This window comes from Myotis daubentonii, chromosome 13, assembly GCF_963259705.1.
Source record: "Myotis daubentonii chromosome 13, mMyoDau2.1, whole genome shotgun sequence".
NCBI lineage: Eukaryota > Metazoa > Chordata > Mammalia > Chiroptera > Vespertilionidae > Myotis > Myotis daubentonii.
This window is the reverse complement of record NC_081852.1, coordinates 21,512,006-21,538,189: the sequence shown is the minus strand read 5'-3', so window position 1 is coordinate 21,538,189 and position 26,184 is coordinate 21,512,006. Positions and strand designations below refer to the sequence as shown.

At 54.8% G+C, this 26,184-nt stretch overlaps 1 protein-coding gene across 1 annotated transcript in view; it reads left to right on the top strand.

Moving 5' to 3' along the window:
* The window catches only part of SLC29A3 (solute carrier family 29 member 3), a 44,428-nt gene that overhangs the window by 15,280 nt on the left and 2,964 nt on the right, over positions 1–26,184 (top strand). Inside the window, exons 3-5 of the mRNA XM_059662462.1 lie at positions 9,600–9,682; positions 15,564–15,790; positions 22,748–22,910. Coding sequence (XP_059518445.1) covers positions 9,600–9,682; positions 15,564–15,790; positions 22,748–22,910 — 473 coding nt within the window. The remainder of the gene's footprint in view (positions 1–9,599; positions 9,683–15,563; positions 15,791–22,747; positions 22,911–26,184) is intronic.

Below are 26,184 nucleotides of genomic sequence, written 5' to 3'. Positions count from 1 at the left end.
CCCCTCCGTTCACCCACCCACTCTGACAGGCGACCCCTCTGTGCCTCACACTGACCAGAGGCCTCCGTAACTGCTCAGTACCCTCTAAGCCAGTGGTTCTCAACCTTCCTAATGCCGCGACCCTTTAATACAGTTCTTCATGTAGTGGTGACCCCCAATTTCATTGTTGCAAATTGAACATAATTAAAGCATAGTGATTAATCACAAAACAATATGTAATTATGTATGTGTTTTCCGATGGTCTGAGGCGACCCCTGTGAAAGGGTCGTTCAACCCCCAAAGGGGTCGCGACCCCCAGGTTGAGAACCACTGCTCTAAGCGAACACCCCTCTTCTGTCTGCTGCTGGACACCATCCCTTAGTCTCCGCTCCCCACTTCCCTCGCCTCCACCTGCCTCATCACTTAACCAAACTGGGGCCCCTCAGGCTTCCTGGAAAAGGTTCCAGAGGGAAGACAGAGGGAGGACAGAGGGAGGACAGAGCAGGAGGGGCTCCAGGGTGGGGCTCTATGGAGACGCCGGTGTCGTGGCTGGGCCCTGCGAGGCCAGCGAGGACAGGACAGCTGGGCTGGGCTTGGAGCTGAGAGGCAGAGGGTGGCCAGCCCAGGGGGGAGCTTGAGCAAAGGCGTGGGGGGAAGTGGGAACCTGGCGGGATGGCTAACACCCAGGTGGGCAGGTAAGTGTGGGGGGCTGGGGGGAACATAGGCAGTGGGTGATGGGGGTGTGGCCCTGCATGATTGCCTGCATGAGGCCGAAGGGGCAACCAAAGGAACTGGAAGAGGGGCACTGAGGAAGGGGGGGGGCGACCATGGATCCTGGAGAGGGGGTGCTCGGGTTCTTAAAGGCTTAGGAGCTGGGAGCTTGGGCTCAGCAGGCCACAGGGGGACAGCTGGCAGGCAGTGAAACTTGCTCGGAGTCCGGGACTGACCCATCATGGGGGTCTTTGGAGCCCGGGAGTGAGCTTCCCAAGGCAGGACTGTAGCCCAGGGAAGGAGGAAACTAAGGCCATCCCTCTGGTGGCAGAGAGAGCAGAGGTGGAGTGGGGAGGGCTGGCCCGTGAGTCCAAGTGGGGGGCATCCCTGTGGCTGGCGTAAAAGGGCCTCACAATGCCCTGTCTAGAACAGCAGGGATTTCATTCTCACAGTTTAGAGGAGAGAAGACCCAATTCCAGGCCCCATCCCCCTGCAAAGACTCTCGGCTGTGGGCGGGCTGCAGAGAGGCACCTTAGAGGAGTCTTCCCCAGAGCAGTGGGGGGGGGGGGGGGGGGTAAGTCGTGAGCAGTGAGGATGTGGGCTGCCTTTTTAGGGGGCTTGGAGGGCAGGGGAGGAGGGGCCTGGTGGCTAGAGACAGCAAATCAGGGAGGATTTTTCCTTAGCCCCAGGGAGACCTGAGGGAGCCTTTTAGCCAGAAGAGGAGGAAGGACCAGCAGTGAAGGAGAGAAAGTGCAGGCAAGGAAGGTGAGGGTTCCTGGTGCGAGTCGCTAAGAATGGCTTCCGCTTCCCCTGCAGCATCCCAGGCCGCAACTTCGCAATGGCCAGCTATTCTTGGCTCCAGCCTGCTCTGCTACTAATTTCATGGCCCTGTGATCCAGGTAACGCTTTGCTGCCTCGAGCTACCACCCCCAGGCTTGAATCGCTTTTCCTCGCCCCGCAGGAGCCCGGCTGCCTCTGCCCGCCTCGCTCCTGAGGTGGGGGTTGCACAAAGCTGCCTGGAGAAGCCTGCGCCAAGTTAGCCTGCCGCAGCTCATGCCTAATTTGCTGCACTCATTTCAAAGTGCCCAAATGGCATGCGAGGGGGAGGAAGCTTAACCAGGGCCTGCCAGAGATACACGGGCTCTTTTCAGGGCCCCCCTGCCCTAAGAAACCTCTTTACCTGGACGCTGAGCCCAGAATTAAATTCTTCCAGAAGAGGCGCTTAGCACGGAGCCTCTCAGCGTGGCGGTGGAGAGGAAACGCTCCCCATCATAACATGGGCCTCACATCTGGCCAGCTGGCTCCGCGGGCTTCTAAATTGTGTTTGAAGCGCCGCTCTCCCCTTCCCTGGTGTTCACAGACTGGGCCAGAGTGTAACCAATGAAAATGAGTTTCCGCCTCTCCATTGCAAGTGAGCAAGTGCCCTGTGCCCAGGCCACAGGTGGCTCCTCCCTGCTGAGCTGGTACCTGGGGGGCTTCTCGTACCAGGCCCCTCTGGGCCAGGGTCGTCCATAGGCTGGTTTTTAAAATATATAGAGAGGAAGGTACAGGGAGAGAGATAGAAACATCAATAATGAGAGAGAATCATTGATCGGCTGCCTCCTGCACGCCCCACACAGGATCGAGCCCGAAACACGGGCATGTGCCCTGACTGGGAATCGACCTGTGACCCCCTGGTTCATAGGTGGACGCTCCACCCCTGAGCCACACTGGCCGGGCCCCTGGCTGGGTTTTGAGCCCCACCCCCACCCAGCGGGCGGTGGGGCTTTGCTGGGTTTGCACGGTGAGGGGAGAGGCTGGGAGCCTGCCCGGTGCTTCCCAGCTATGATATCCTCTTTAACACGGTCCGTGCTTATCAGCGGGCCGTGTCCATCCATTTTGGTGGCTGACAGAAGTGAGCGCTTTTCTCGTAATCTTTTTCTTTTTAACACTCCTCAGATCCACAGGCCTGTGGAAATGCCCAGGAGAATGGACAGTGGGTTTTAAGGGGAAGAAAGAGTTAACAGACAAGGGAGAGAAACCCCATCATTTGCTGGCTTGAGCAGGCCCCCTGCACTTACTGGCTGGGGAGGGAAGGGGCCACTCTGATGGAACCTTCAGTCTGGTCCCTGCTCACTGCAGGGAAGGTACGCGGGCTGGTAGTCCTGGCCACTGGTCATCCCAGGGACATCCTGCAATCCCAGGGACAGTGTTTGGGCTTGTGTGCCTCTGAGGCTGGCAGCCTCAGCTAGGGCGGTTTGTGGAGTGATAAGTATCTCCCATCTCTTCTCCCCCCTACCCCTGGAATGGCTTCAGCTTCCCCTGCAGCATCAGAAGATCCTGCCCCCAGCACTCTCTAAATCTGCACCTCTGTGCAGTCATCCAGCCTCAGGCTTCCTATCTGTGAAGTGGGAGCAATCCCCGCGCTGCCTTGCTCTCACAGGCTGTGTTAAGAGCAAATGCACTGGGGTCTGGTCAGGCCCCACGTAAGCGGTTTTGTTCAAATACCAGTTACCTGGTCCTCTGCGGGCTGTCCTGCTTGTTACCTGGTGCCGAGGGTGAGTGACCTTTGCTGGTACTGCTTCCGGAGGCCAGCGCCGCGCCCTCGGGGCCCCAGGTAACTGTGAGTGCAGGGCAACTAGTGAAGGGCAGGGAGGTTGGATGAGACTTTCCAGGAGCAGTTTTCTCTGTTCCTCAGAGCTGGGCCTCGCTTCACAGTGGGTGGGAGAATTCAGAATGGTGACTGATGGGATCTCTCTCTCATTAGCACCCTGAGGGGGCGAGGTGGATTCTGCTTCTGTCCCAGTGTGTTTGGAGATAATAGTGCAGTTTGCTCTGAGCTCAGCAGATCCCTCCCGATGCTGAGGAAAGCCTCAGGGTTTACGCCAACAAAAGCTTGGGTTGGAGTCCCAAGTGACAAACATCTCTCCATGCCTCTGCCTGTGCTGTTCCCCCCTCTTGGAATGCCGTTTCTGTCTCCGCTAGCACCCCACCTCCCAGATCTGTCTGGCAACCTTCCCCCAATCTTTCAGGGAACGCCTGGGGAAGCGCCCAGCCCCGCTCTCTCCCTCCGCACCTGTATCCATCGTGCTACAGCCTAGGACAGTGGTTCTCAACCTTCCCAATGCCGCGACCCATTAATACAGTTCCTCATGTTGTGGTGACCCCCAACCATAAAATTATTTTCGTTGCTACTTCATAACTGTAATGTTGCTACTGTTATGAATCGTCATGTAAATATCTGATATGCAGGATGTATTTTCATTATTACAAATTGAACATAATTAAAGCATAGTGATTAATCACAAAACAATATGTAATTATAGATGTGTTTTCCGATGGTCTTAGGCGGCCCCTGTGAAAGGGTCGTTCGACCCCCAAAGGGGTCGTGACCCACAGGTTGAGAACCGCTGGCCTATGATTACATGACCACAGGCTCCCTGAGGGCATCGGCCACCTTGAGCTTTCTATTTTATACACCAAACACCAGCTCAGTGTAAACAAAGGACGGGTTAAAACAGGAAGTGATACTGATCTGGACGGACAGTGGCCTCCCAGCCAGACTGAGGGCCGCGAGGATCCCAGCCTCTGTGTCTCCCACTCGCTGAGGCAGGGAAGCCTGCTCAGGAGGCCTCATCACCTCATAGGGTCCTGCCTGCGGCATCCGCCCACCTGCCAGCCCTGCCTTCCTGCTGAGTCATACACTGTCCTCCACCTGCAATTATCAAGACCCAACCCAGCCCCAGGGCTGCCATGTTGCACAGCTCTGAGGGGCTCCACTGTCTTACAGTCCACGGAATGGGGCCCCCTGTGGTGTGCAAAGCACAGCCTCTGCTGTCGTAGGTGGTAACCCAGTACCATTGCCCTCCCCTCCTCCGGGGCCACAGCTGGCCTTCGGGGTCCTTGGGTTCACCCCTGGAGGTAGAGGCCATGTTCATCAACCATGTTGCAGGGCACCTGGTGGGATAAATAACAGCAGAGCCTTTGAGGGCGTTCTCAGGTGTGGGGCCCAGTGGAGGTGAGCGATGGCATCCATTATCCCAAAGCGTCGCATTCCCTGAAGTCGCCCTATGGGATGACGGTTACGGGTTGCTCTGGAGGGAGCAGTACTCTTCCCATTCTTCTTGCCATGAGCTTCAATCAGAATTCAAATGTCTTTCTCTTTCCTTGAGTGAGATGGGAGAAGGTAGGCCCAGCACTCCTAGAAGCAAAGGAGATGAACACAGGCAGGAAATGCCAGCTGCAGGTCTGCAAAGTGCAGAATCAAGAATTGAATGTAGGTCTCACTGTGGAACGTTTCTTAGGAGCCTGAGAACGCCTCTGTGCAGATACCGCCTCAGGGAGTGCAGTCGTGGGGAAGTAAGAGTGCGGGGAGAGGGAAGTGAGGCCGGCATGGACCAGAGCAAACTGGCTGCGGTATTGCTGGGCTGGCCACAGCTTCGCAGCCAACACAGCTGGTTGCTCAGACACCCGGGCTGTCCCCAACGATGCCGCGTGGAGCCTCCACATTTTGGAAGAGTCTGTTGAAAGAGAGGAAGGGCAAGCAGTGTCTCTCTTGTCTCTTTCCCCTCGCCTGCCTCTTGCTGGTCAAAGTCTACCTCACGGGACTGCCTCCCTCCCCTTTCGGAGAGTGTCACTGGCCCCTCCCCAGCCACCAGGGAGCCGGTGGGGCCCAGGCAGTGCAGACACAGGGGTTTTTCCGCTTTGCTGGCAGCGGTGGCAGTGGCTTTAACACCATGGGACCAAGTGCAAGGCAGAGGCCTGAGGGGCAGGCAAGGTGCGCAGGTCCAGGGGGGAAGTAAACTCAGTTCAGGTTCTTGAAATCAGGGCATGCCACTTGCATAAATGATCCTAATTTCAGCCAAAGACTTAGTGAGCAAAGCCTATGATGTAGTCAGCATGCGTAGCTTTTGTTACACTTAAAGGGGCAGAGAGACGGGCCTTCTTGTCTGGCTGGAGGTTGAATAAAAGGTCATGATCAGTTGTCCCTGTTTTTGTTGAGGAACTGAATTTTTAAAAAATAATAGAGATTCTTTTTTTTTAGTTGATTGATTTTTAAAAGATATATATATATTTTTATATCAGAGAGGAAGGGAGAGGAAGAGAGAGATAGAAACATCAATGATGAGAGAGAATCATTGATTGGCTGCCTCCTGCACAGCCCTCACTAGGGATCGAGCCCACAACCCGGGCATGTACCCTTGACCGGAATTGAACCTGGGACCTTTCAGTCCACAGGCCGACGCTCTATCCACTGAGCCAAACCAGCTAGGGCTTTCAGTTGATTATTTTAATTTTAGAGAGAGAGAAAAAAAAAACATCGTCAATATATGTGTGAGAAAGAAACATAGATTGGTTACCTCCTGCACATGCCCTGACTGGGAATCTAACCTGTAACCTGAGTTGTACCCTGACCGGAATCGAACCCGCCACCTTTTGTGCACTGGATGACGGTCAGCCAGCTGAGCCACAGGGGTAGGGCAAGGAACCGAATTTAAATTGCAACAGGAAGGCTGCAATTTCAGAAAAACCCTGGTTAGTAGGAACTCAGCTGTCTGAAACTCTCATTAATTAGGAATCTATTGCTGCTTAACAAAATATTGTAAATCTAGTGGCTTAAAAGAGCACACACTTATTGTCTCACAGCATCCGTAGGCCGGGCGCCTGGCTGCGGCTTAGCCGGGTCCCTCTCGGGGTCTCAAATGGCAGCCGTCAAGGGGTTGGCCAAGGCTTCGCGGAGGCTTGACTGGAAAAGGCCGTTCCCGTGCTGGTTTGGGTTGTTGGCAGGAGTCAGCTCCTTGCAGTTGTAGGCTGAGTGCTTCGGTTTCTTGCTGGGTGTTGGCCAGGAACCATTCTCAGCAACCAGCGGTCTCGCCTACAGTCCTTACCACGTGGGCGTCCCCAGCATAGCCACTTGCCTCCTCCGCGCCATCAAAGGAGAGTTACCTAGAGAGAGAGAGGTAGAGAAACAGAGGTAGAGATGGAGGTAAAATGTGCACTTGCTCTGCTAGTGACCACACATCTGAAGTTTAGGTTCATTTGGGATGTTAACTCACTTGGGTCAGAGCTTAAGCAGTAGAGAAAGACTTCAGCAAGACGGTGCTACCATCTCATGTAACACAGTCCCATGCACAGCATCGTGTATACCTGCCACCACTGCTGTTTTCTCTTGGTTAGAATCCAGCCTCGGGTCCTGTCCACGGTCAGTGAAAGGGATCATACAAGGGCGTGCACACAGGAGGCTGGGATCCTGGGGCCACCTGAGGAGTCTGCCCACCACCCCTCATTTTGCTAGAATTCTATTTACAAGCAAAGGCAGCAAATACGTTAAAAAAAAACACACCACGTGTTTATTCAGGAATTAGGTTGAAGAAAAAAGCCCCATGGGATGTGCTGAGTCAACCTACATCACCATCGGCAGCCGCCTCTGTACCAGAGGAAAGATGGCCCAGGGTCCAGTCCGTTCTGCCTGCCCGCCCCCATCTTTATGCCTCCCCCCTCCTGCTCTTTGTTCAGCAGAAAAACGGGCCCAGTCAGCAGAAGGGAGACATAGCCTTATGCACTCGTCAATATTTAAGCTTTCCAAGGTTTCTGCTTTTCAATATACTAGAGCCGTGGTCGGCAAACTGCGGCCCCTTGAGCGTGGCTCTTCCACAAAATACCACGTGTGGGCGCGCATGTATAGTGTGATTGAAACTTCGTGGCCACACTCAAGGGGCCCAAGAGCCGCATGTGGCTTGCGAGCCGCCGTTTGCCGACCACTGTACTAGACCATTCAGTCACCGAAGAAGCCCCCATTCCTAAAACACCAGGCAACCGGAGCCTGCTCTGCTCGAAAAGGCAGAGTCAGGTTCTGCCTCCCGCGTGATGGTCCTGCATGGGCTTGCCTTGGACTGAGCAGCCACGGAACCACGGGCGCCTCACTGGGCGCTCGCATCGGGGCAGTCTTGGCCCCCGTTTGCAGCCAGCTGTTCCCCTGGGCCTTTTCCCCTTCTCCCGCCTGCCCGCCTGCCCGGCCTCACGGAGGCCCAGCCACTGTGTCAAGATGTAATTGACTGAGTGCCTCGGACCAGTCCAGGCCGCTGAGCCCATCAGGGCAGGAACAATGAGGTGGCACCTCAAAGGAGGAAGGCTATTTCTAAGGCTCATGGTTCATGGGCCACGCGGGCTGTGATTATCATTTTAATTGCAAGGCTGCCATGGCCTTGCATTCAGGGTGCAGATTTCAATGACCAAAAGCACTCTGCAGGCTTACAAAGGACGGTGGCCGCGTCTGTGCTTCAGACTGGAGGAGCCCATTATGACATCTGCCTTTCTTGGCCTCTCCGTTGCAGCGAGACGCCCAGAAAAGAGAGATCTGACCCTCTGTTTCAAGGTCTGACTCACATCCCAACTCCTCTGGGACCTGTCCCCAGACCCACACCCATTCCCATTCCCTCAAGTACTTAGCCCCCTCATCCCACTCCCCCACCTGGAATTCCCTCAGAACACACTGCTCCTACCTCTGATTTGGTGGGGGGAGGTCACAGAATTCTAACGTCACTTCCTGTGGTGTTTCGAGATGTTAAAAAAACCTTCACATTCTGTCTTACACCCCCAGTGGTACACTCCACTCTTAATGGGCAGGAGCACCTGTTATGCTCTCTAGCAGGGATCTTCAACCTTTTAAAAAATGTTTTTATTGTTTTTTTAGATAGAGAGAAAGGGAGAGGGAAAGAGAGATAGAAACATCAATGAGAGCCCTAACTGGTTTGGCTCAGTGGATAGAGCATCGGCCTGAGGGCTCAGGGGTCCCAGGTTCGGTTCCAGTCAGGGGCATGTACCTTGGTTGCGGGCACATCCCCAGTGAGGAGGTGTGCAGGAGGCAGCTGATCGATGTTTCTCTCTCATCGATGTTTCTAAATATCCCTCTCCCTTCCTCTCTGTAAAAAATCAATAAAATGTATTTTTTAAAAAAGAAACATCGATGAGAGAGAGAATCATTGATGGATTGCCTTCTGCATGCCCCCCACTGGGAATTGAGCCCGCAACCTGGGCATGTGCCCTTGACCACAGTCAAACCCGGCATCCTTCAGTCCTGGCGCTCTGTCCACTGAGCCAAACCGGCCAGGGCCAGTGTTGTGTCTTTAGACAAGTACATTGAGGGATAATGTGCACACAGTAAAATCCGCCCTAACAAGTGGACAGTTCTCCGAGTTTTGTAAAACACATACGGTTGCTGCACAGCTTCTGTAGCCATAGGTTCCAGCACATTCTGCTCAGGAATTCTTTATCGTCTGTGGGCTCCCATACTCTCTGTCTATAATACCCATGTGCTGCTTCCAGGAAATGCCCAGTTTCCTCAGCTTGGCCAGTCTAAGAGCCTTTTCCCCAAATGGCTTTGACATTTAGTAGCTGCTCTATTGACGGAGCTAATCCAGAGTCAGAACGTTTCCCTGCAGGGATCAGGGCCTGGTGTGTTTTTAAGAGGCCTCACTTGGTCGCAAGAACCAAGGATGTGGTTGAGTCATAACAAAGCCCGTGTGGGTAATTCTGGAGTTTGACCGTGGGCTAAGAAGGCTGATGGGGCAAATCTCTTCTTTGTAGACTTACACTGAGTCCTGTTCACCTTGCCTCGTCCACAGGTGGGACAGGGAGACTAGGGGGAGTGTAGCCTGCAGATCCCTGGGGGCCACTCTGCGGGCAGGGGCAATGCTTCTTCCTTCCTTATGTCCCGAGCACCTAGCATGGCTCATATCGGTGTCTGTGTGTGGAGTGACCCAGGGAGTGATCTTGGGTTGGAGATGGGGCAGGAGTGTCTTACCCATCTCTTGTAGGTTTCTGAAGACAGGAGGGAGAAGCCCCCCACAGGAGCCCTGTCTCTCTGCTCTGGGGGGCCCTCCCCTCATTCCCGAGTAACCTCAGCGGCCTCCTCACTTCTGTGCTTCCAGAATTACTTTGAGAGCTACCTTTCCATCGCTTCCACCGTGCCCTCCGTGCTGTGCCTCGTGGCCAACTTCCTGCTTGTCAACAGGTAGGCACGTCCCTCCTCTCCCAAGCCTGACCTCCACGGCCTTCCCTTCCTGCCTCTTCCACTGCCCTTTGCCCATAGCTGCTGCTTTTCCGCCTGCTTAGAGGGTGGCCGCCAAGGTAGGAGGCAGGCAGCTCAGGCTCCTCCGTGAAGATTGGGAAGTCAGATTGGTTACCTGGGGCCCTGCCGGTGGGAGGCCCCGCCTGGAAGCGGACTCTCTGAGCCACACTCTGTGACGTGGCATCAACAGCCAGCAGGAGGCGGGGGGACGTGGGTCTTCTCCCATCTTCCTCTCCTATCAATGGCTATCAATGGCTGCCCTGGCTGTGGGCCTTGCAGTCAAGGGACACCACCTGGATGGTGAGGCGGGGCCCGGAAGCAAGTCTTGTGGAAGCTGGTCTTCCGAGCTTTTCTGAGAGCAGGTTGAAGAGAAGAGCCTGGCATCCCATGAGTCTGGCTCTGGCTGTGGGGACTGGCTCACCTAACTGCTCGGCGCTAAGCTGGTGACACCAGCGCGTGTGTCAGCTACTCACAAAGGGATCAGTGGGGAACTTCCAACCTGTGTTTAGTGAGGGGCTGGGAGAGAGCCGCCATCTGGACGCGCCATGGAAGAAGGAATGACTTAGGAGACAGCCAGGCCAATAGCATGGCCCTTAGACCCCACTGGGTGGGTGGCTGTTGCCATCCATCCTCAGTCAAGGTTTACAAGGCCAACAGCCCCAGCTACTGTGCCTGCCTATTCCCTGAGCTACCGCCAGGTGAAAACAGTGGCTACGTCATGTTTCAGAAACCTGAATTGGGGCACAACCTACTGAAACCTTAAATCTCTAATGGCAAACCTGTGTTAGCTAACTTTGCTCAATTTGTAGCGATTGCCTGGATTTCTGGTTGAACAGGAATCTAAGGCACGTTGGCCTAGGGGAGTGTGCTGGGATGGATTAGTGATGTCTGCCTGAGTACAGAATAGAGGGGGCAGCACATGTGCCTCCTGTGTGCTAAGCCTGCACTGGCCAGCCTTTCCAAACATGTTACGCTCTGGGGCTGTTCCAATGACCTGTTGTGTAAAAATTATCCCAGAGCATAGTGGCTTAAAACAGTAACCATAATTAGTATCTCATGATCCTGGGAATCAGCGGGCTCGGTTGGCAGCTCTGACTTGGTGTCTCATGTGGTTGCAGACAGCTGGGATTGGAGCTGGCCTCCTTGGGGGCTCCTCTCCTCCACTCCTGTCCCCTCCCCTCTGCTCCCTTTCCCTCCCCTCTGCTCCCCTTCCCTCCCCTCCGCTCCCCTCTCCCTGTAGTCTCTCCCATGTTGGCCTCAGGTAGTAGGGCTTTTCATACTGTGACTGAAGAACAAGTGCTCCAAGAGACAAGGCAGAAGCCACGTGGTTCTCATAACCTACTCTCTGCAGTCACATGGTGTCGCTGCGTCACCGACTGCTCAGGGCAGTCACAGAGCCCCCTGGTTCCAAGGGGACAGAGACCCCCCTCTCAATGGAAGGAATGTCGAAGAGTGTGCACCCATCTTCAAACCGAAGTGCAGGCTGGAAGAGCAAGAAGGAGAACGGTGCTCAGATGGCCTCAGGGCCCTTGTCCTGGCACATGAGGCTGCCTTCTACCTTCAGTGTCCTAGGAGGTGGGGGTGCAGCCTCCAGTTCCCCAGCCCTGAGGAGGTGGAGGAATGGAGCTAGGAGCAGAGCCAGGGGCTCCCTCAGCACTGTCAGCCCCTGGAGGGCACAGCTGGGTCCCTGGCAGTGACTTGAAAGAGAGCATGAGGACAGGAAGGGGATGGGAGAGGAGGGGGACAGCCCCATGGGGAGAGTCCCTCGGCTCCTCACTATCCTCTCTCCTCTCTAGGCCTCTCTCATGATCCTCTGTCCACTCGCTTGTGCAGCTGGGCTTGCCCAGGAGCACATAAATGAGAGCTCCTACCCCTTCCTGATCTGGAGTCTCTATCTGAGCTGCAACAAGGGGTGATGCCTGCAGATCCCCTGTTGTATCACTTAGGCTGCACAGCAACCCAGGAGGGCGGCTGTGACATGACTGAGTTACCTAGCGGTTATGAAGTCCAGGTCAGGAGCCACCCTGGGGCTGGGTCAGCAGTGGCAGGGAAGGCCCTCCTAGGGCCCTGGGAGAATAGAATACTCTCTAGGAAGAGCACTGAGCACTTCTGAACACGTGCTCCCTCCTTTGATCCCTGCCACAGCCTAGAACAGGAAACTTACTGCTTTGTTTTACAGGTGGTCATATGGCTGATAAGAGGGTGCAGCCAGCATTTCAGGCTTCCTCCAGAGGTCCAGCCTGCCCAGGCCTGGCCTTGCCCTCCGCTGGCCACGGGAGAGGGGTGAGGGCAATGTGGGGAGTGCTCCAAGCCCCCCCGGAAGGTGGTTTGAGGCTGAGCTGTTTTTTGTTTAATGTACGAGAATGAAATGTCTCGTTTTCTCGCCTCCTGGAGAACCCTGGCTTTCTCTGACTGGCTCATCCATAATCGCCAAGCGTTTTATTATGCTCAATCCGCAGCATCATAAATACTTATGAGGAGGATTTACATGTGGGAGATTTGTGAAGAAATCAGTCCCCTGGGGTCCCGAGCCTCACAGGCAAGGGGGTGGGGGAGCTGGCAGCCAGCCTGGGACGGCTGGCAACCCTCTCCATGTCTCAGGGCCATGTGACCTGCCCCGGGTCCAGGCGCTGGAGCAATCTCGGCCTTCCCCTGTCCCAGCGCAGAACACCCACACCGGGGCAACACTTGTCAAGACTTCCCCTAAAATCCCAACAGCGTCACCGTCCCCTGGACCACTTTCAGAGAGTGGAGCCAGCGTGCCCCATTCGTGTATGTGGGGCAGGCCGCACTAGCATGTATCGTAAAGCTTTATGAGCATTGAGAATAGCCCCGGGCCAGGTCCCGAGCGCCTGGCGCCCATGGAGGAGGGGTTATGCAGCCAGTAATGAGCAGGCCAGAGGGGACCCGTGCAGGTGAGGGGCCTTATGGGGAGGTGGAGGCAAAGGTGGCTTGCGTTGCTTTTTAACACAGGTGGCATTTACCTCCTCATCCCTGACTCTTCCCTCCCCTCCCCACCCTGCGGTGCTGGGTAAGAAGTCCCCAGCTCTCTCCAAAGCATCCGTCCTGTTCAAGGAGCTACGTACGGGGTGGTGACCGGCACAGGAGCTCCTGCGAGGCCCCAGGGCTCCCGTGGTGGACTGTCCTGCAGGGCCTGCGAGGAGGTGGGTAGAGGCAGAAGCTATCCCAAGGCCGCTGGAAACGCTGCAGGTGCTCACAGCTGTCTCCCTGCCACGCTGAGGGGTCAGGAGGCAGAGTGACTGGGAGGCTCAGGCCCAGTGTGAAAGCCGCCCCTGCACTGCTGGTACCCCTGCTTGTCCACGCGTGTATCCAGCTGATGTTTGCCGGGTGCCTGCCAGGCCCCGTGCCAGCCCTCAGGATAACAGCTTACACAGGCCCTGTTCTGTGTAGCTCCGTACCTCCTGGTCTGGCCTGTTCCTTCTTTTTGCCCCAAGGAACTGTTAACACCTTTGGGCATTTGTCCCGAGCCTGTCTCCACTGGGTGTCTCCAGATTTAGAATCCTCAGCTGGAAGGGACTGGAAGTTATCTTACCCAGCCTCTTCTTTTTGGAGGTGAGGAGACTGAGGCCCAGACAGGTTGACGGTTCGCGTGGGGTCACACAGTGAGGCAGTGGCAGAGCTGGCCAGGACTCCAGTCTCTGAGGAGTCCCTGCTGGCTCTTCTTTTGGGGGTGAACGGGGCAGCTCCAGCTGCTGGGGGAGGGCGGGGCACTGTGTGGCAGCGTTGAGTGTGTAGGATCACCCCAAGCATCAGAGGTCAGGCCTGCCCACCAGCCTCCAGGGCACCTGTGTGCACTTACACAGATGCTCAGGGCCCCGGGGGTTCAGGTGCTCCACCTGGCTGCCCACCAGCTCCTGCCCAGGCCTAGACCCCTGTGAACCCCAGGAAGATGAGTCTTACTGTGGGGCTCCCCAGAAATAGACCCCGGAACAAGGATTTTATTTAGAAGTAGTGTATTTGGGAGGTGGCGGTAGGAGAGTGGGGAAGGCAGAGGAAGGAAAGGCAGGCAATAGAGAATGCCCATGGGGTATGCCATGCCTGACCTGCCAGGGAAGCTCTGGGCTCCTGGAAAGCACACACCCCGTGGGAGGGAGCTGGGGTGTTTACCCACCCCCTTCCTGGGCACTGGTTGAAGTTTGCTCTTAGCAGGTGTTAATCACCTGTCACTTGCAGCCTGCTTCCTAGTAGGAGGGCAGGCACAGGGGCGGGCACCCTGAGCATGTGCTCCCAGCTGGAGGCCCTGATTGCCTGCCTCTTTGTGTTAGTTGGCACCCTTAGATCCGCACAGCCTCTCCTGCAGTCCCCTCCCTGTGGTACAGATGACACAAGAGACACAAGAAAGATGGTCTCATTCTTCACCTGGGAAGTTCCAGTAAGGTCTGCCTCCAGGCTCTGCTGCGCTAGGGCTCTGCAGACCCGGGTTCTAGTCCCAGCTCCCCCCAGACTTACACACGGCTCTGGACCATCCCTTCACTTCTTGGGCTTCCTGCTGCCTCACAAAACAGAGGCAGCACCGGCTCCGTCAGCCGCATCAGAAGGGAACAGATTAGCCTGGGGCCACAAAAGCACTAGAAAGTTTTTTTCTTGCTTTTCATGTTCATCATTTCACACCTATTTATGTACGTATATATTTTTCTACCTTTCAAATCTTTTTTTTTTTTTTTAGTCAAAAAAAGAAATTGTGTATAACTAATCTGGCTTTTCTCCCAGCCCTCACCCACTGGTTAGCAGGAAAATTAACTTAACTTCCAATCCGATTTAAAGCTTAGTCTAATCTGATGATTTAAACAGCCTCTTTATTATTATTTTTTTTGAAGCAGCCTCTTTAGATGATGTTCTCTCTCCCTGGAATAAGAATGTGCAATTTCTCTGAGAGTCAGCCTTCCCTCTCCTCCCTGAAGGGCAGAGTCTGGGCAGGGTGGGGGGTGGGAGGAGTGTAGGGCTTACATTCGGGGTGGGAGGTGGGGCAGGGGGCTGGCCCTGAGCTGCACAGCATGGCCTCAGCTGCTGCCCACAACGGAGACCATCCCAGGAGAACCCTGCCCTGGCTGCTTGTCTGGACCACCCGTGCTTCCTTATTCCAGGGGAGGCGCTGGAGCGTCTATTCTGAGACCAGACTGCAGCCAGACCTGGGTTCAAGCCAAATGACCTTGAGCAAGTTCCTCAGCTTCTCTGACCTCAGTGTCCTTCTCTGTGCCTGCGGGATAGGTAGGAATGCCCGTGGAGCTGGTGTGTGAAGTCAGCGTTAGCACATAGAAAACGCTTAGTAGCGGACCTACGCAAATTAAGTGCCCAGTGTTTGCTGTGACCATGATAGGGATGATGTGTTCCTTCTTTCTCTTTCCTCCCCCACTGCTCCTCTGTCAAACACTAGAGCAAGTCAGCAGGAGCTCAGCCCTGTGGCAGGCGGAGCAGGGGGCTCGCCCCGGGCGCCCTCATGCTCTGTCCTGAACCTCGCAGCAAGACAGAAAGAAGCAGCGTTCGCCGAGCATTTGCTCTGAGCCGGACGCTGCCCGCTGCACTCTGCACACACCCCTGTAGAGATCCGCACAGCCACTCCTGCCGGTAGACTCAGCCCCCTCCCTGTGGTACAGATTCAGAAGCTGAAGCCAGAGCAGTTGAGTCACTTATCCAAGGCCACACAGCGAGTGCTCTGGGAAGGGCAGGATTCAGACCCAGGCCTCCTCACTGCAGATGGACAGTCCCAGTCCCTGAGCTCCCCTGCTTCCCTTAAGAATGTCCCCCACCCCCAGCCTGGCCTGGAGCCCGAGGGGGTCTAACCACTTCTGCATCTTCACCCTAGAGTTCCGGTTCATGTCCGTGTGCTGGCCTCACTGTCTGTCATGCTGGCCATCTTCGTGGTCATGACCGTGCTGGTGAAGGTGGACACCTCCTCCTGGACCCACAGCTTCTTTGCTGTCACCATCGCCTGCATGGCCATCCTCAGTGGCACCTCCACCGTCTTCAATAGCAGCGTCTTCGGCATGACGGGCTCCTTCCCTATGAGGAATTCCCAGGCGCTGATATCAGGTGAGAGCTGGAGTCCAGACAGCCGGCCAGGTTAGTCCCGCCGGTGACACATGAAGGAGCCAGAGGGGAGCACGTGGCCGCCCTTTGAGAAAAGCAAGTGAGTGTTAGGTGCGTTTCCATGACCTATTATTGTGTTTTGTTTTGCCCAGAAATCTGCAAATGGCATGCTCACCTGGCTGGCACGTTGGCGCTGGCCGTTGGCTGGAAGTTCAGCCAGGGCTGGGGGTGGGGCCAGGTTTCCTCTCCACCCAGACCCTGCCGTGGCTGCTGGGCTTCCCCGTGGCAAGCTCTGGGCCACAAGAACAGGCATCCCAGGAGACCCAGGCAGAATGTTATTTTCTTTTATGATTTTGCCATTTAGGGTCACTTCCACCAGAACCATAAGCCGGTCTGCACACTGTCTCAGTGGGCGCGTAAGAAAATTACACGGGCAGAGGCAGGTGGGAGGGAGGGCAGGGCTGCAGCCAGTCTGCCTCCCAACTGCATTCCCTGAAACGGCATTCCTTTCTTCCCTTCCTCCTTCTCCCCTTTCCCTTCTCCTGTCTCCTCCCTTCTCTTTATTTTTCCATTCCCTTACCTTTCCCCCTTCTTTTCTCCTTTCCTCCCCTCTACCTGTCATTTCCTCCTTTCTGATTGTATAGAAGACCTGCTATCTGTTGGGGATGCAAGGATGAACAAGACTCAGCCGCTCAGGAGCTGACAGCCTAGTAAATAAACTCTGTGCCCTGGACTTTGGCATTGTAAGGATTTGGGGGGGCGGGGGGGGGGGGCTGATGCGGGCTGTGGGCCAAGCGCTTTAGCTGACATTTTGATGCTGACCCTAAGCCTGGTATTTCGCCCTCAGCAGTTCCGTTCTCTCACCCAGATGTCCCAACAAGATTAAAAGGAGTTGGGTCAGGTGGGGAGACCACCACCCCGTAAAGCAAGACTGGGGGCGCAGCCTCTCTGTTGGGCATCTCCACACGCCCCGTCACGTGGAGTAGTGCTGTGAGCATTTGCCCACTTGAGAAGAATTTCACAAAGAACCCACTGTGTGCCCATAGTGAATATGCCAGGTCTTATGTGGCAGGGATGACAAATACCTCAGCAAGGGTAGGTCCCCTTCCCACTCCCACGCCAGTGCCAGACATCACTAATAGATCTGGATTGTTCCTCCTGAGCCTCTAAATCAAGCATGTCAAACTCAAAGGCAAACATGGGCCAAATAAACGAGGCAGGTGGCCCGCAGGCCACGAGTTTGACATGCTTGCTCTAAATCCTTCTCAACACAGCCCTAGAGGCGGCTACTGTCCAGGGATCAGAGTTAGGTGTGGCCTCAAATCTAAGTGCTATTTCTGATATAGGATTGAACTCAGATGTTCTGGTTCTTGAGTCTGAGCCCTTGGGCCCAAAATAAAATAAGAATGGGCCCATTGTTAAGTTTCTGGAGTGCACCCTTTGTAATACTTTAAGCAATAAAAAAAAAAAAAAGTTTCTGGAGTGCAATCGATGTATCCGAGCAGTGCTCCCAGAAGGGCATGCCTAGGCTGGAGGAATGGCCACCGATGCTGATCCAATCCCTTCTGTCATCCCGTCTGAGAGAGAACTGTCCTTCCCTCAGCTCCCTCCGTCTGCTGGAAGATGTATCCTATCTAATAAAAGAGAAACATGGTAATTGGCATACGACCGCTACCCTTCCCATTGGCTAATCAGGGAGATATGCAAATTAACTGCCAGCCAAGATGGTGGCCGGCAACCAGGCAGCTTAAACTGAACATGAGGCTTGCTTGCTTCAGTGACGGAGGACTGCAACGTTCCCCGCCTGCCTTGCCGGCCTCTGAGCTTGCAGTTTAAAAAACATTGTAACAAATATAGAAGCTAAACAAAACCCCAGAAACCAGCTTTCAGAGAGCTGGGATCTCAGAGCTGGAGTTGATACAGAGTTTCAATTATAGAACCGAAACAAACCAGATACCTGTTTTCAGCAGCTGAGGCCTCAGAGCTGGAGCCAAGCCTCAGAGCTAAAGCTGGCCCAGAATAAAAAAAAAAAAAAAAAAAAAGGAGCAGTTGGGAGCTTCAGTCCCAGCCTGAAAACAGCCCTCAGCCCCTCACCCAGACTGGCCAGGCACCCCAGTGGGGACCCCCACCCTGAAGGGTGTGTGACCAGCCGCAAACAGCCATCATCCCCTCATCCAAGCTGGCCAGGCACCCCAGTGGGGACCCCCACCCTGATCAAGGACAACCTTCAGGGCAAACCAGCTGGCCCCCACCCATGCACCAGGCCTCTATTCTATATAGTAAAAGGGTAATATGCCTCCCAGCACCGGGATCAGCGGAGCCGCGAGGTCTCCCGGCACCGGGATCAGCGTGACAGGGGGCAGCGCCCAAATCCCCTGATCGCCCTGCGGCTCTGTGTGTGACAGGGGGCAGGGCCACAACCTCCCTATCCGCCCTGCTCTGTTTGTGACAGGGGAAGGCCCCCCAACCCCCTGATCGGCCCTGCTCTGTGCCTGATAGGGGGGAGCTCCCCAACCCCCTGATCGGCCCTGCTCTGTGGGTGATAGAGGGCAGCGCCCCAACCCCCCCCCCCCCCACGGGCCTTGCTCTGTGTGTGATGGGGTAGAGCCATAACCTCCCCATCAGCCCTGCTCTGAGTGTGACAGTGGCGGTGCCCCAACCCCCTGATCTGCCCTGCTCTGTGTGTGACAGGGGGCGGTGACCCAACTCCTCTATCGGCCCTACTCTGTGAGTGACAGGGGGGAGCTCCTCAACCCCCTGATGGGCCCTGCTCTGTGCGTGACAGGGGGGAGCTCCCCAACCCCCTGATGGGCCCTGCTCTGTGCGTGGCAGGGGGGAGCTCCCCAACCCCCTGATCGGTCCTGCTCTGTGAGTGACAGGGGGGAGCTCCCCAACCCCCTGAACGGCCCTGCTCTGTGCGTGACAGGGGGTGGTGCCACAACCTCCCCATTGACCCTGCCTTGAGTGTGACAGGGTGCGGCGCCCCAACCCCCTGATCAGTCCTGCTCTGTGGGTGATAGAGGGCGGCGCCCCAACCGCCCCCCCACCACAGGCCCTGCTCTGTGTGTGATGGGGTAGAGCCATAACCTCCCCATCGGCCCTGCCCTGAGTGTGACAGGGTGTGGCACCCCAACCCCCTGATCCACCCTGCTCTGTGTGTGACAGGGGGCGGTGCTCCAACTCCCCTATCGGCCCTGCTCTGTGAGTGACAGGGGGGAGCTCCCCAACCCCCTGATGGGCCCTGCTCTGTGCATGACAGGGGGCAGCGCCCCAACGCCCCGATTGGCCCTACCCTGAGTGTGACTGAGGGTGGCATCGCAACCTCCCGATCCGCCCTGCTCTGTGCATGACAGGGGCGGCGCCCCAACTCCCCAATAGGCCCTGCTCTGAGCCCGACCAGGGGCTGCACCTAGGGATTGGGCCTGCCCTCTGCCACCTGGGAGCAGGCCTAAGCCAGCAGGCCGTTATCTCCCGAGGGGTCCCAGACTGCGAGAGGGCACAGGCCGGGCTGAGGTACCCCCCCTCCTCCCCCCCGAGTGCACAGATTTTTGTGCACCGGGCCTCTAGTTATTAATAAAGCGTCAACCATGCTCGTTACCTCTCAGGGGCCAGTGACCAAACACACCGTTAATGTTGGCAAGAGCCCTTCGGGTTCGTCTGGCCACCCACGAATCTGGAGGAGGGAATGGACGCTTCCTGAACTTTTCAGAAAGTCCAGTTCTGAAAAAGTGTTGAAACCCAGTACTCACACTTCTGTATTCGTTACTCCGGGCCCTGAGCCTTTGTCGTCACCGTGTGCAGCCCCCGTGGGCACCCATCACGCTGGAAAGTCCCCGGGGTCCACTTTCCCGGAGGCCCCAGTGCCACCTCACCAGCCCCGGTTTTTCGTCCGGAGGAGCCCATCTGTGAATTCTGTGCATGTAGGCATCAGAGGAACAATCCATCCGTTCTATACTGGTTTTTTTCAACCTCTCATTTGCATGTATTTCCATAACTGATGAGATAAAAGGAGGGAGTCATGAAGGATGAGCTCCCCGAGGCCTGGTTTGTTGTTGATGATAATATTGTAAATTTTCTGCGACTTGGGGAGGGAGGGAGGAAAATCAATAGGCAGCGATGTTAGATCTGCTCCTCAGGGCAGCCGGGGAATGTCTTACTGAGTTTAACCCCAGTTCTCACAAAACGCCCAGGTGGGGATTACAGCTTCTCAGAAGTTGGCAGCCTCTTGGCAAAGGGTTTACTCTGTTGTTGCTGCTTTGATGTAGGAAGGACAGAAATAGCCAAACACCTAATTGAGAATCTGAGAGGATTTATATAGTACTTCTCTGTGCCAGGTGCTCTTCTGAGCACTTTTATGTAATAATACTTTTAATCCTTATAACCACCCTAAAAGGTGGGGTTTATTAACATCCCCAGTTTTAAAGATGAGGAAATGGAGGGCACAGAGAGGTTAAGTGACTCGCTGAAGCTCACACAGCCAGAGTGGGAGAGCCAGGTTTGGACTCAGATGTTCTGGTTCTCGAGTCTGTGCTCTTAATCACTGTGCTAGCTGTTATTTCTTTGCCTTCCTTCGAATCCCAGCCTGTGACTAATCGAGCTCATGCTGACAAGGTTGGGGTCATCCGTCAGTGCTGTGGGCCATTCCGTGCTGAGCCACAGAGGTGTCGGTGGAGTGTGGGTGAGGCAGTGATGATGGGCATTATGGTGGACAAGGGCCAGAACTGCCCCGCTCCCACTTCTGCTCTGTGCAATGCCGGGCAGATAAGTGGTGCCCGGTCAGAGCTGCCTAATACAGTGGCAAAGCCCTCCATCCTACACGCAGAGTGTGCTGTTTGCTGTCTGCAGTCAGCCGCTTCTTGCTTCCTTGAGAATCAAAATTCACTCATTCAGCCCTTGTAGGTTTGGCTCAGGGGCTAGAGCGTCGGCCTGCAGACCGAAGGGTCATGGGTTTGAGTACAGTCAAGGGCACATGCCTGGGATGCAGCTCGATCCCCAGTAAAGAGAGGCAGCCAATCAGTGATTCTCTCTCATCATTGATGTTTCTATCTCTCCCTCTCTTTCCTCTCTGAAATCAATAAAAAAAAAAAAATTTTAAAAAAAGCTCACTCATTCAGCCAGTCGGTCCAACGTAGTCGCTAGGCGCTGACTGTCCTGGTACCGAGGGTTGTGTCTGTTCAGTGCTTTCTCTGTTCTCGTCCCATTCCCCCCACTACAGCCTCATGTGATGACAGGGCCAGCATTAGCCCCATTTTCCAGGCACATCAACAGAGGCAGAGAGGAGTAAATGATCTGCTCACATGTGTAACACATATAACTGCTGAATCTGGGCCAGTAAAAGTTGTAGGGTTCAACAGAAAAGACACATTCCTTCTCCCCAAAATAACTGTATGATCATGGCAAAGGGGGGACTGGCGTTTGTTGAAAGTCTACCTTGTGCGGGGCCCTTTCCAACCTCATGTCACTCAGTCCTCAGAGCAGCCATGGAAGGAGGGGCTGCTATCCCCATTGTACAGATGAGCAGACTGGCTCCAGGATGTCATGTCAGCACCCAGGTCACAATGAGCACATGGCAGTCGAGGGTCAGGCGTGCATCTGTTTGGGTCCTGGACCTCTGGGTCCACCAGGTGTTGCAGCCTTCCCTGCTAGTAGCAGTGAAAGGTGCCACATGGTCACACACATCACAGATCAAAGCCCTTGGCAAGAGAGAACATTCCCTGTGGTGGAGCAGTTGCATGCGAGTGCGTGTGTACGTGTGTAAGAGTGTGAGGATATGTGTGCGAGTATATATATGACTGTGGGTTACTATGTCTGTGTGTGAGTATATGTGTGTGCATAGGATAGAATGTGTGAGCATATATGTGATAGTGTATGTGTATGTGTGTAGTGTGTCTGTGAGCATGTAAGATAGTCTAGGTGTGTGGATATGTGTGTGTACTGATATGTGATAGAGTACAAGCATGTATGTGGTAGCGTGTGTGTGTGTTTGTGTATGTGATAGGGTATGTGTGTGAATATGTGTGTATGCATGCACCCATGTGTTCACACATGCATGGTGCCAAAGCTGCCTTGGGGTGCCAGGTAAGTTCCTGAGTCCAGGTGGGCAGCACCAGGGCATGGTGACGGGTGAGGGCTGCCCAGATCAGAGAGCCTGGCTCCCAGGCAGCGGGAGAGCTGTGCTGGACATCCCCCGAGCCTCCCCGCAGTGTGGGTGGTGGGTGGTTTGAGCGGAAGAGGAATTAGTTCTCTGAGGTGTCATGCCCCGCATCTAAAATTTCTGACCCCACTGGGAGGGCAATAAAGAGAGATGGCGGGGTGTGTTCTCCTTCCAAGGAGCATGCCCGAGCCCCCCCCCCACTTTGTCCCCGACAGCGTGCATCTCCTAAACTCTAAGGGACCCCACGAGGCTTGCAACCAGGGCAGCAATGGGCAGCGGCAGTTCACCCCAGACAAACCCCCTGAACCTGCCCCCAAGGCCCCTCCTCTCTGACTTCTTAGTGAGCCAAGCAGCCCAGCCTGGGCCCATCTCCCCAGCCCTTTCTTGTTTTACTGTTCCCACATTTAATAAAGGTCCTCTAAAATTAAAACACACACACAGAGAGAGAGAGAGAGAGAGAGAGAGAGAGAGAGAGAGAGAGAGATGGAGGGTCAAGGGACAGAGGGGAAACTAGAAAACAGGCAAAATCTCGGAGGCCATTTGCCCGCCTCAGACAGCAGCCTCTTCCAAGCCCATCAGAGAGCCTGGGGCAGGGACACGAAAACGCTGTCCTCTTAGAGCCGGAGAGCTCGCGGCTGCAGAGCCCGTGTCGCCAAGGAGCCAGGACACTGAGAACTGCAGCATTGTCCTCAGCGGGGAGAAGCTATTTTGATTCTTTTAAACTTGAGCAGAGAGGAGGCAGCCTGAGATGCAGGGAGGATGGACCCACCCCTGACCTTTTCCCTGACGTCCTGTGCTCCCTGCAGGAGGAGCCATGGGCGGCACCATCAGTGCCGTGGCCTCCCTGGTGGACCTGGCGTTGTCCAATGATGTGACGGACAGCACCCTGGCCTTCTTTCTGACCGCGGACGTCTTCCTCGGGCTCTGCATCGGGCTCTACCTGCTGCTGCCCCGGCTGGAGTACGCCAGGTGAGGCCCTCCTTGCACGCTCTCAGTTCACTCTTTTATGTGGTTCTATCTTTTATGTTCACTGATGTTCTTTCATATAAGTAGGTGGCATGTTTGTTTCCTTGTATACTGCCCATCTCCCTGCTGGAGTGTGAGCTCCTGGAGCAGAATTGTGTAGATTTTGCTCACTGCTGTGTCCTGTGCTGTGCTCATAGTAGTTGCTCAATAAATTGTCTGGCCAGTGGATGAGAGATCAGCAAGTTTTCGGACAGAGAGGGCAGGCGGTGGAAGTGGGACTGAGGAATGAGGATGATACGTAATAGCTCCATTCAGGAGCACCTCCACTGCCCCTGTGTTGTGCTCAGCATAGCCCAGTGACTCGTCTCTCATTTAATGCTCACATACTTGCTCCCCGCAGGATGCAGCACTACCATTTATCCTGATTGTTACCATTCACATGTGAGAGAACCTGGCACAGAAAGCCTGACTTACTTGCTTGAGTTGCACAGCCTGCTGGCAGCAGATCAGATTCAAACCCCACTCCAAACCTGGATTTTTACCCACTGTCTCCCGAGGCCTCTCTCCACCCTGCAGGACCACTCTTCTTGCTTGAGTCTCTCCTTTGCTTTGTCTTTTTTCTTTTTCTTTCTTGCTTCCTGTCATTCTTTACAAACAACTCGACTTTACCCTAGCCAGCTGGGATCAAGGGTTAGAGCGTCAGCCCTCAGACTGAAGGGTCCTGGATTCCATTCCTGTCAAGAGCATGTACCTGTGTTGCAGACTCCATCCCTGGCCCTGGTTGGGGCATGTGCAGGAGGCAACCAATCAATGTTTCTCTCTTTCTCTCTGTCTCTCCCCCTCCCTTCCACTTGCTCTAAAAATCAATGAGAAAAATATCCTCGGGTGAGGATTAAACAAACAAACACAAAAAAACCACACCAAAAAATCCCTCAACTTTTTCTCATATTTTTTCCAATCCATTTTCCTGCCCGTTGTCTTATTTGATGTGGGAAAGGCAGGAACCGTTTCCCCCATTTTACCGGGGAAGAAGCTGAGGCAGGAGGCCCGGTGATTGACATTTGGTCCAGTGAGCGAGCCAGCAGAGCTGGGGGAGGTCCGGTCCGGCCCTGCCCTTCCCACAGGAGACCTGCTTTGTGTGATGGACTGAGCTAGGCCACTCACTGTACGCTTTCTTCATTTATTATCCATGAAGACTGTGCAGTTGCTCCTGTATTTTTCCGCTTTACAGATGAGGAAACTGAGGCTGTGCAGCACTCACGGCCATGCCCAGGTTGCTCACCCGGTGAGCCGCAGGCAGGGATGTGAACCCGGAGCTGTTTCCGGAGCCGCACTCTTTCCATTGCACATGTGGTAGCTCTGGCTTGTGACTTCGAGGGTCTGTCCTCATCATTCACTCCTCCTGTCCCTGTGAGAGGCACCTCCCTAATCCCCAGGACCCCAGTTCTACTGGGGCAAGCTGCTTTCCCATCTGCGGATTGTTATAACCTCAGCGGCCTCAGGAGGATAAAAGAGGCCCGAGCAGCCTGACACTGTGTCCCCCAGCGGCTGCCGACCCATGAGCTGCCTGTCCCTCCTGCTCCTTTAAGGCCGTCGTCAGAAATTACACGTGTGTCCATGAGGAAGTCCCTGTGAATCCTGGGCGTTGGCTGGCTCATGTCCCCCCAGCACCCCATGCACCTTGTCACTGCTGGTTAAATTGCTGGGGTCCTGTTTTCAGAATGCTTTGCATGGGTCTGTTCTCAGTGGGGTGGCCGGCCTTTCCTGTTTGCTGGGACCGAAGGTGTTCTCAGGGGGAGCGGCTTGCAGTGCTGAAACGGGAAAGTCTCAGGCCAACAGGACGGTTTGGATGTGGGGCTTGGGCTTTGCACCCTGGATTGCAGATTCCCCTGGGCAGCTAAGTCCCGCCCAGCTGAGCATGTGAGGACAGAGCACCCAGGGCCATGCTGCCCCATGGAAGCTTCTATTTCTCGGCTGATGAACACGTTGCTCAGGACCTTGGGGTTTATAGAAGCTCGTCTGAGGACGGAGCTGTGCTCCTGGGCAACTCAGACTAAATCTTAGAATTAAGAGGGAGGTGCTGACCAACCGGCGTGGCTCTGTGGTTGAGTGTCAGTCCATGAACCAGGAGGTCATGGTTTGATTCCCGGTCAGAGCACATGCCCGGGCTGCAGGCTCAATCCCCAGTGTGGGGCATACAGGAGGCAGCCGATCAATGGTGTTCCTCTCTCTCATCAATGTTTCTATCTCTCTATCCCTCTCCCTTCCTCTCTCTCTCTCTATAAATCAATAAAAGCATATTTTTTAAAGGGGGGAGGTGCTGCACCAGGAGGGCTGGGCTGCCCCTTCCCGCCCAGGAGGAACTGACCTTGCTGGGGTAAGGTGAGCCGGTTGGAGTCGGAAGAACTTACGAGGAAGAGCTTCAACCACAGGAGCCTGGTGGGGAGCTTCCTCAGAGAAGACTTGGGGTGAGGACCTGACACTGAGTAAAGGGAGCAGTAAGAAGATTTCTTCCCCTAAACAGTGATTGTAAATCGAGACGGGGTTCAAGGCCAAAGCTCCCACCTGGGCATCACATGGAAATGTGATTGTGGGGAGGAATCCTCCCACCGACCTGCTTGTTATTATAGGCTCTTAGGACGAGGAGACTGGCACGGATCTCTAAAGCTCAGAGCTGCAGAGCCCCATTTTACAGAGGAGGAAACTGAGGCCCACAGCGGGGCGGGCCTGGCTTAAGATCACACAGGGAGGCAGAGCAGGACTGAAATCAGAACCCAGCTGTCGCCACGCTGCTGTTCTCCCACCACCACCACACCGAGCCTTCTGTTTGAGGCATCTCAATACAGTTGGCCCATGTCTCTTGGTTTTCAGATATCAGAGGCCCAGAGAGGTTGAGTGACCCAGACAAGGTCACACAGCAAGGCAAAGTGACCCACACCTTTTCTTCTCTGATCAGAGGAGCAGAAATGGAAAAGATTGATCATATTCAGTATTAAGGATATGGGGGGAAAGGCAGTTTTATAGGCTTATCAGTTCTTTCAAAAATTATATTTTGAAGGATATTTTGTGCCTGGAGGTTTAGCTGGAAAAAGCCAAACGTAGTTCTTGCCGTAGGGAGCTGTCTTTTATTAAAGGAGACAAAAGATAAGTCAGTAACAAACACAATGATTGTAATCCGTGGTCAGTTTTTTAAGAGCAATAAGTAGGTGCTCTCAGAGAGATTAAAAGGGTGGAGGAGGTGGGTCAGACAGAGCAGAGATATATTAGTCCTACCTGT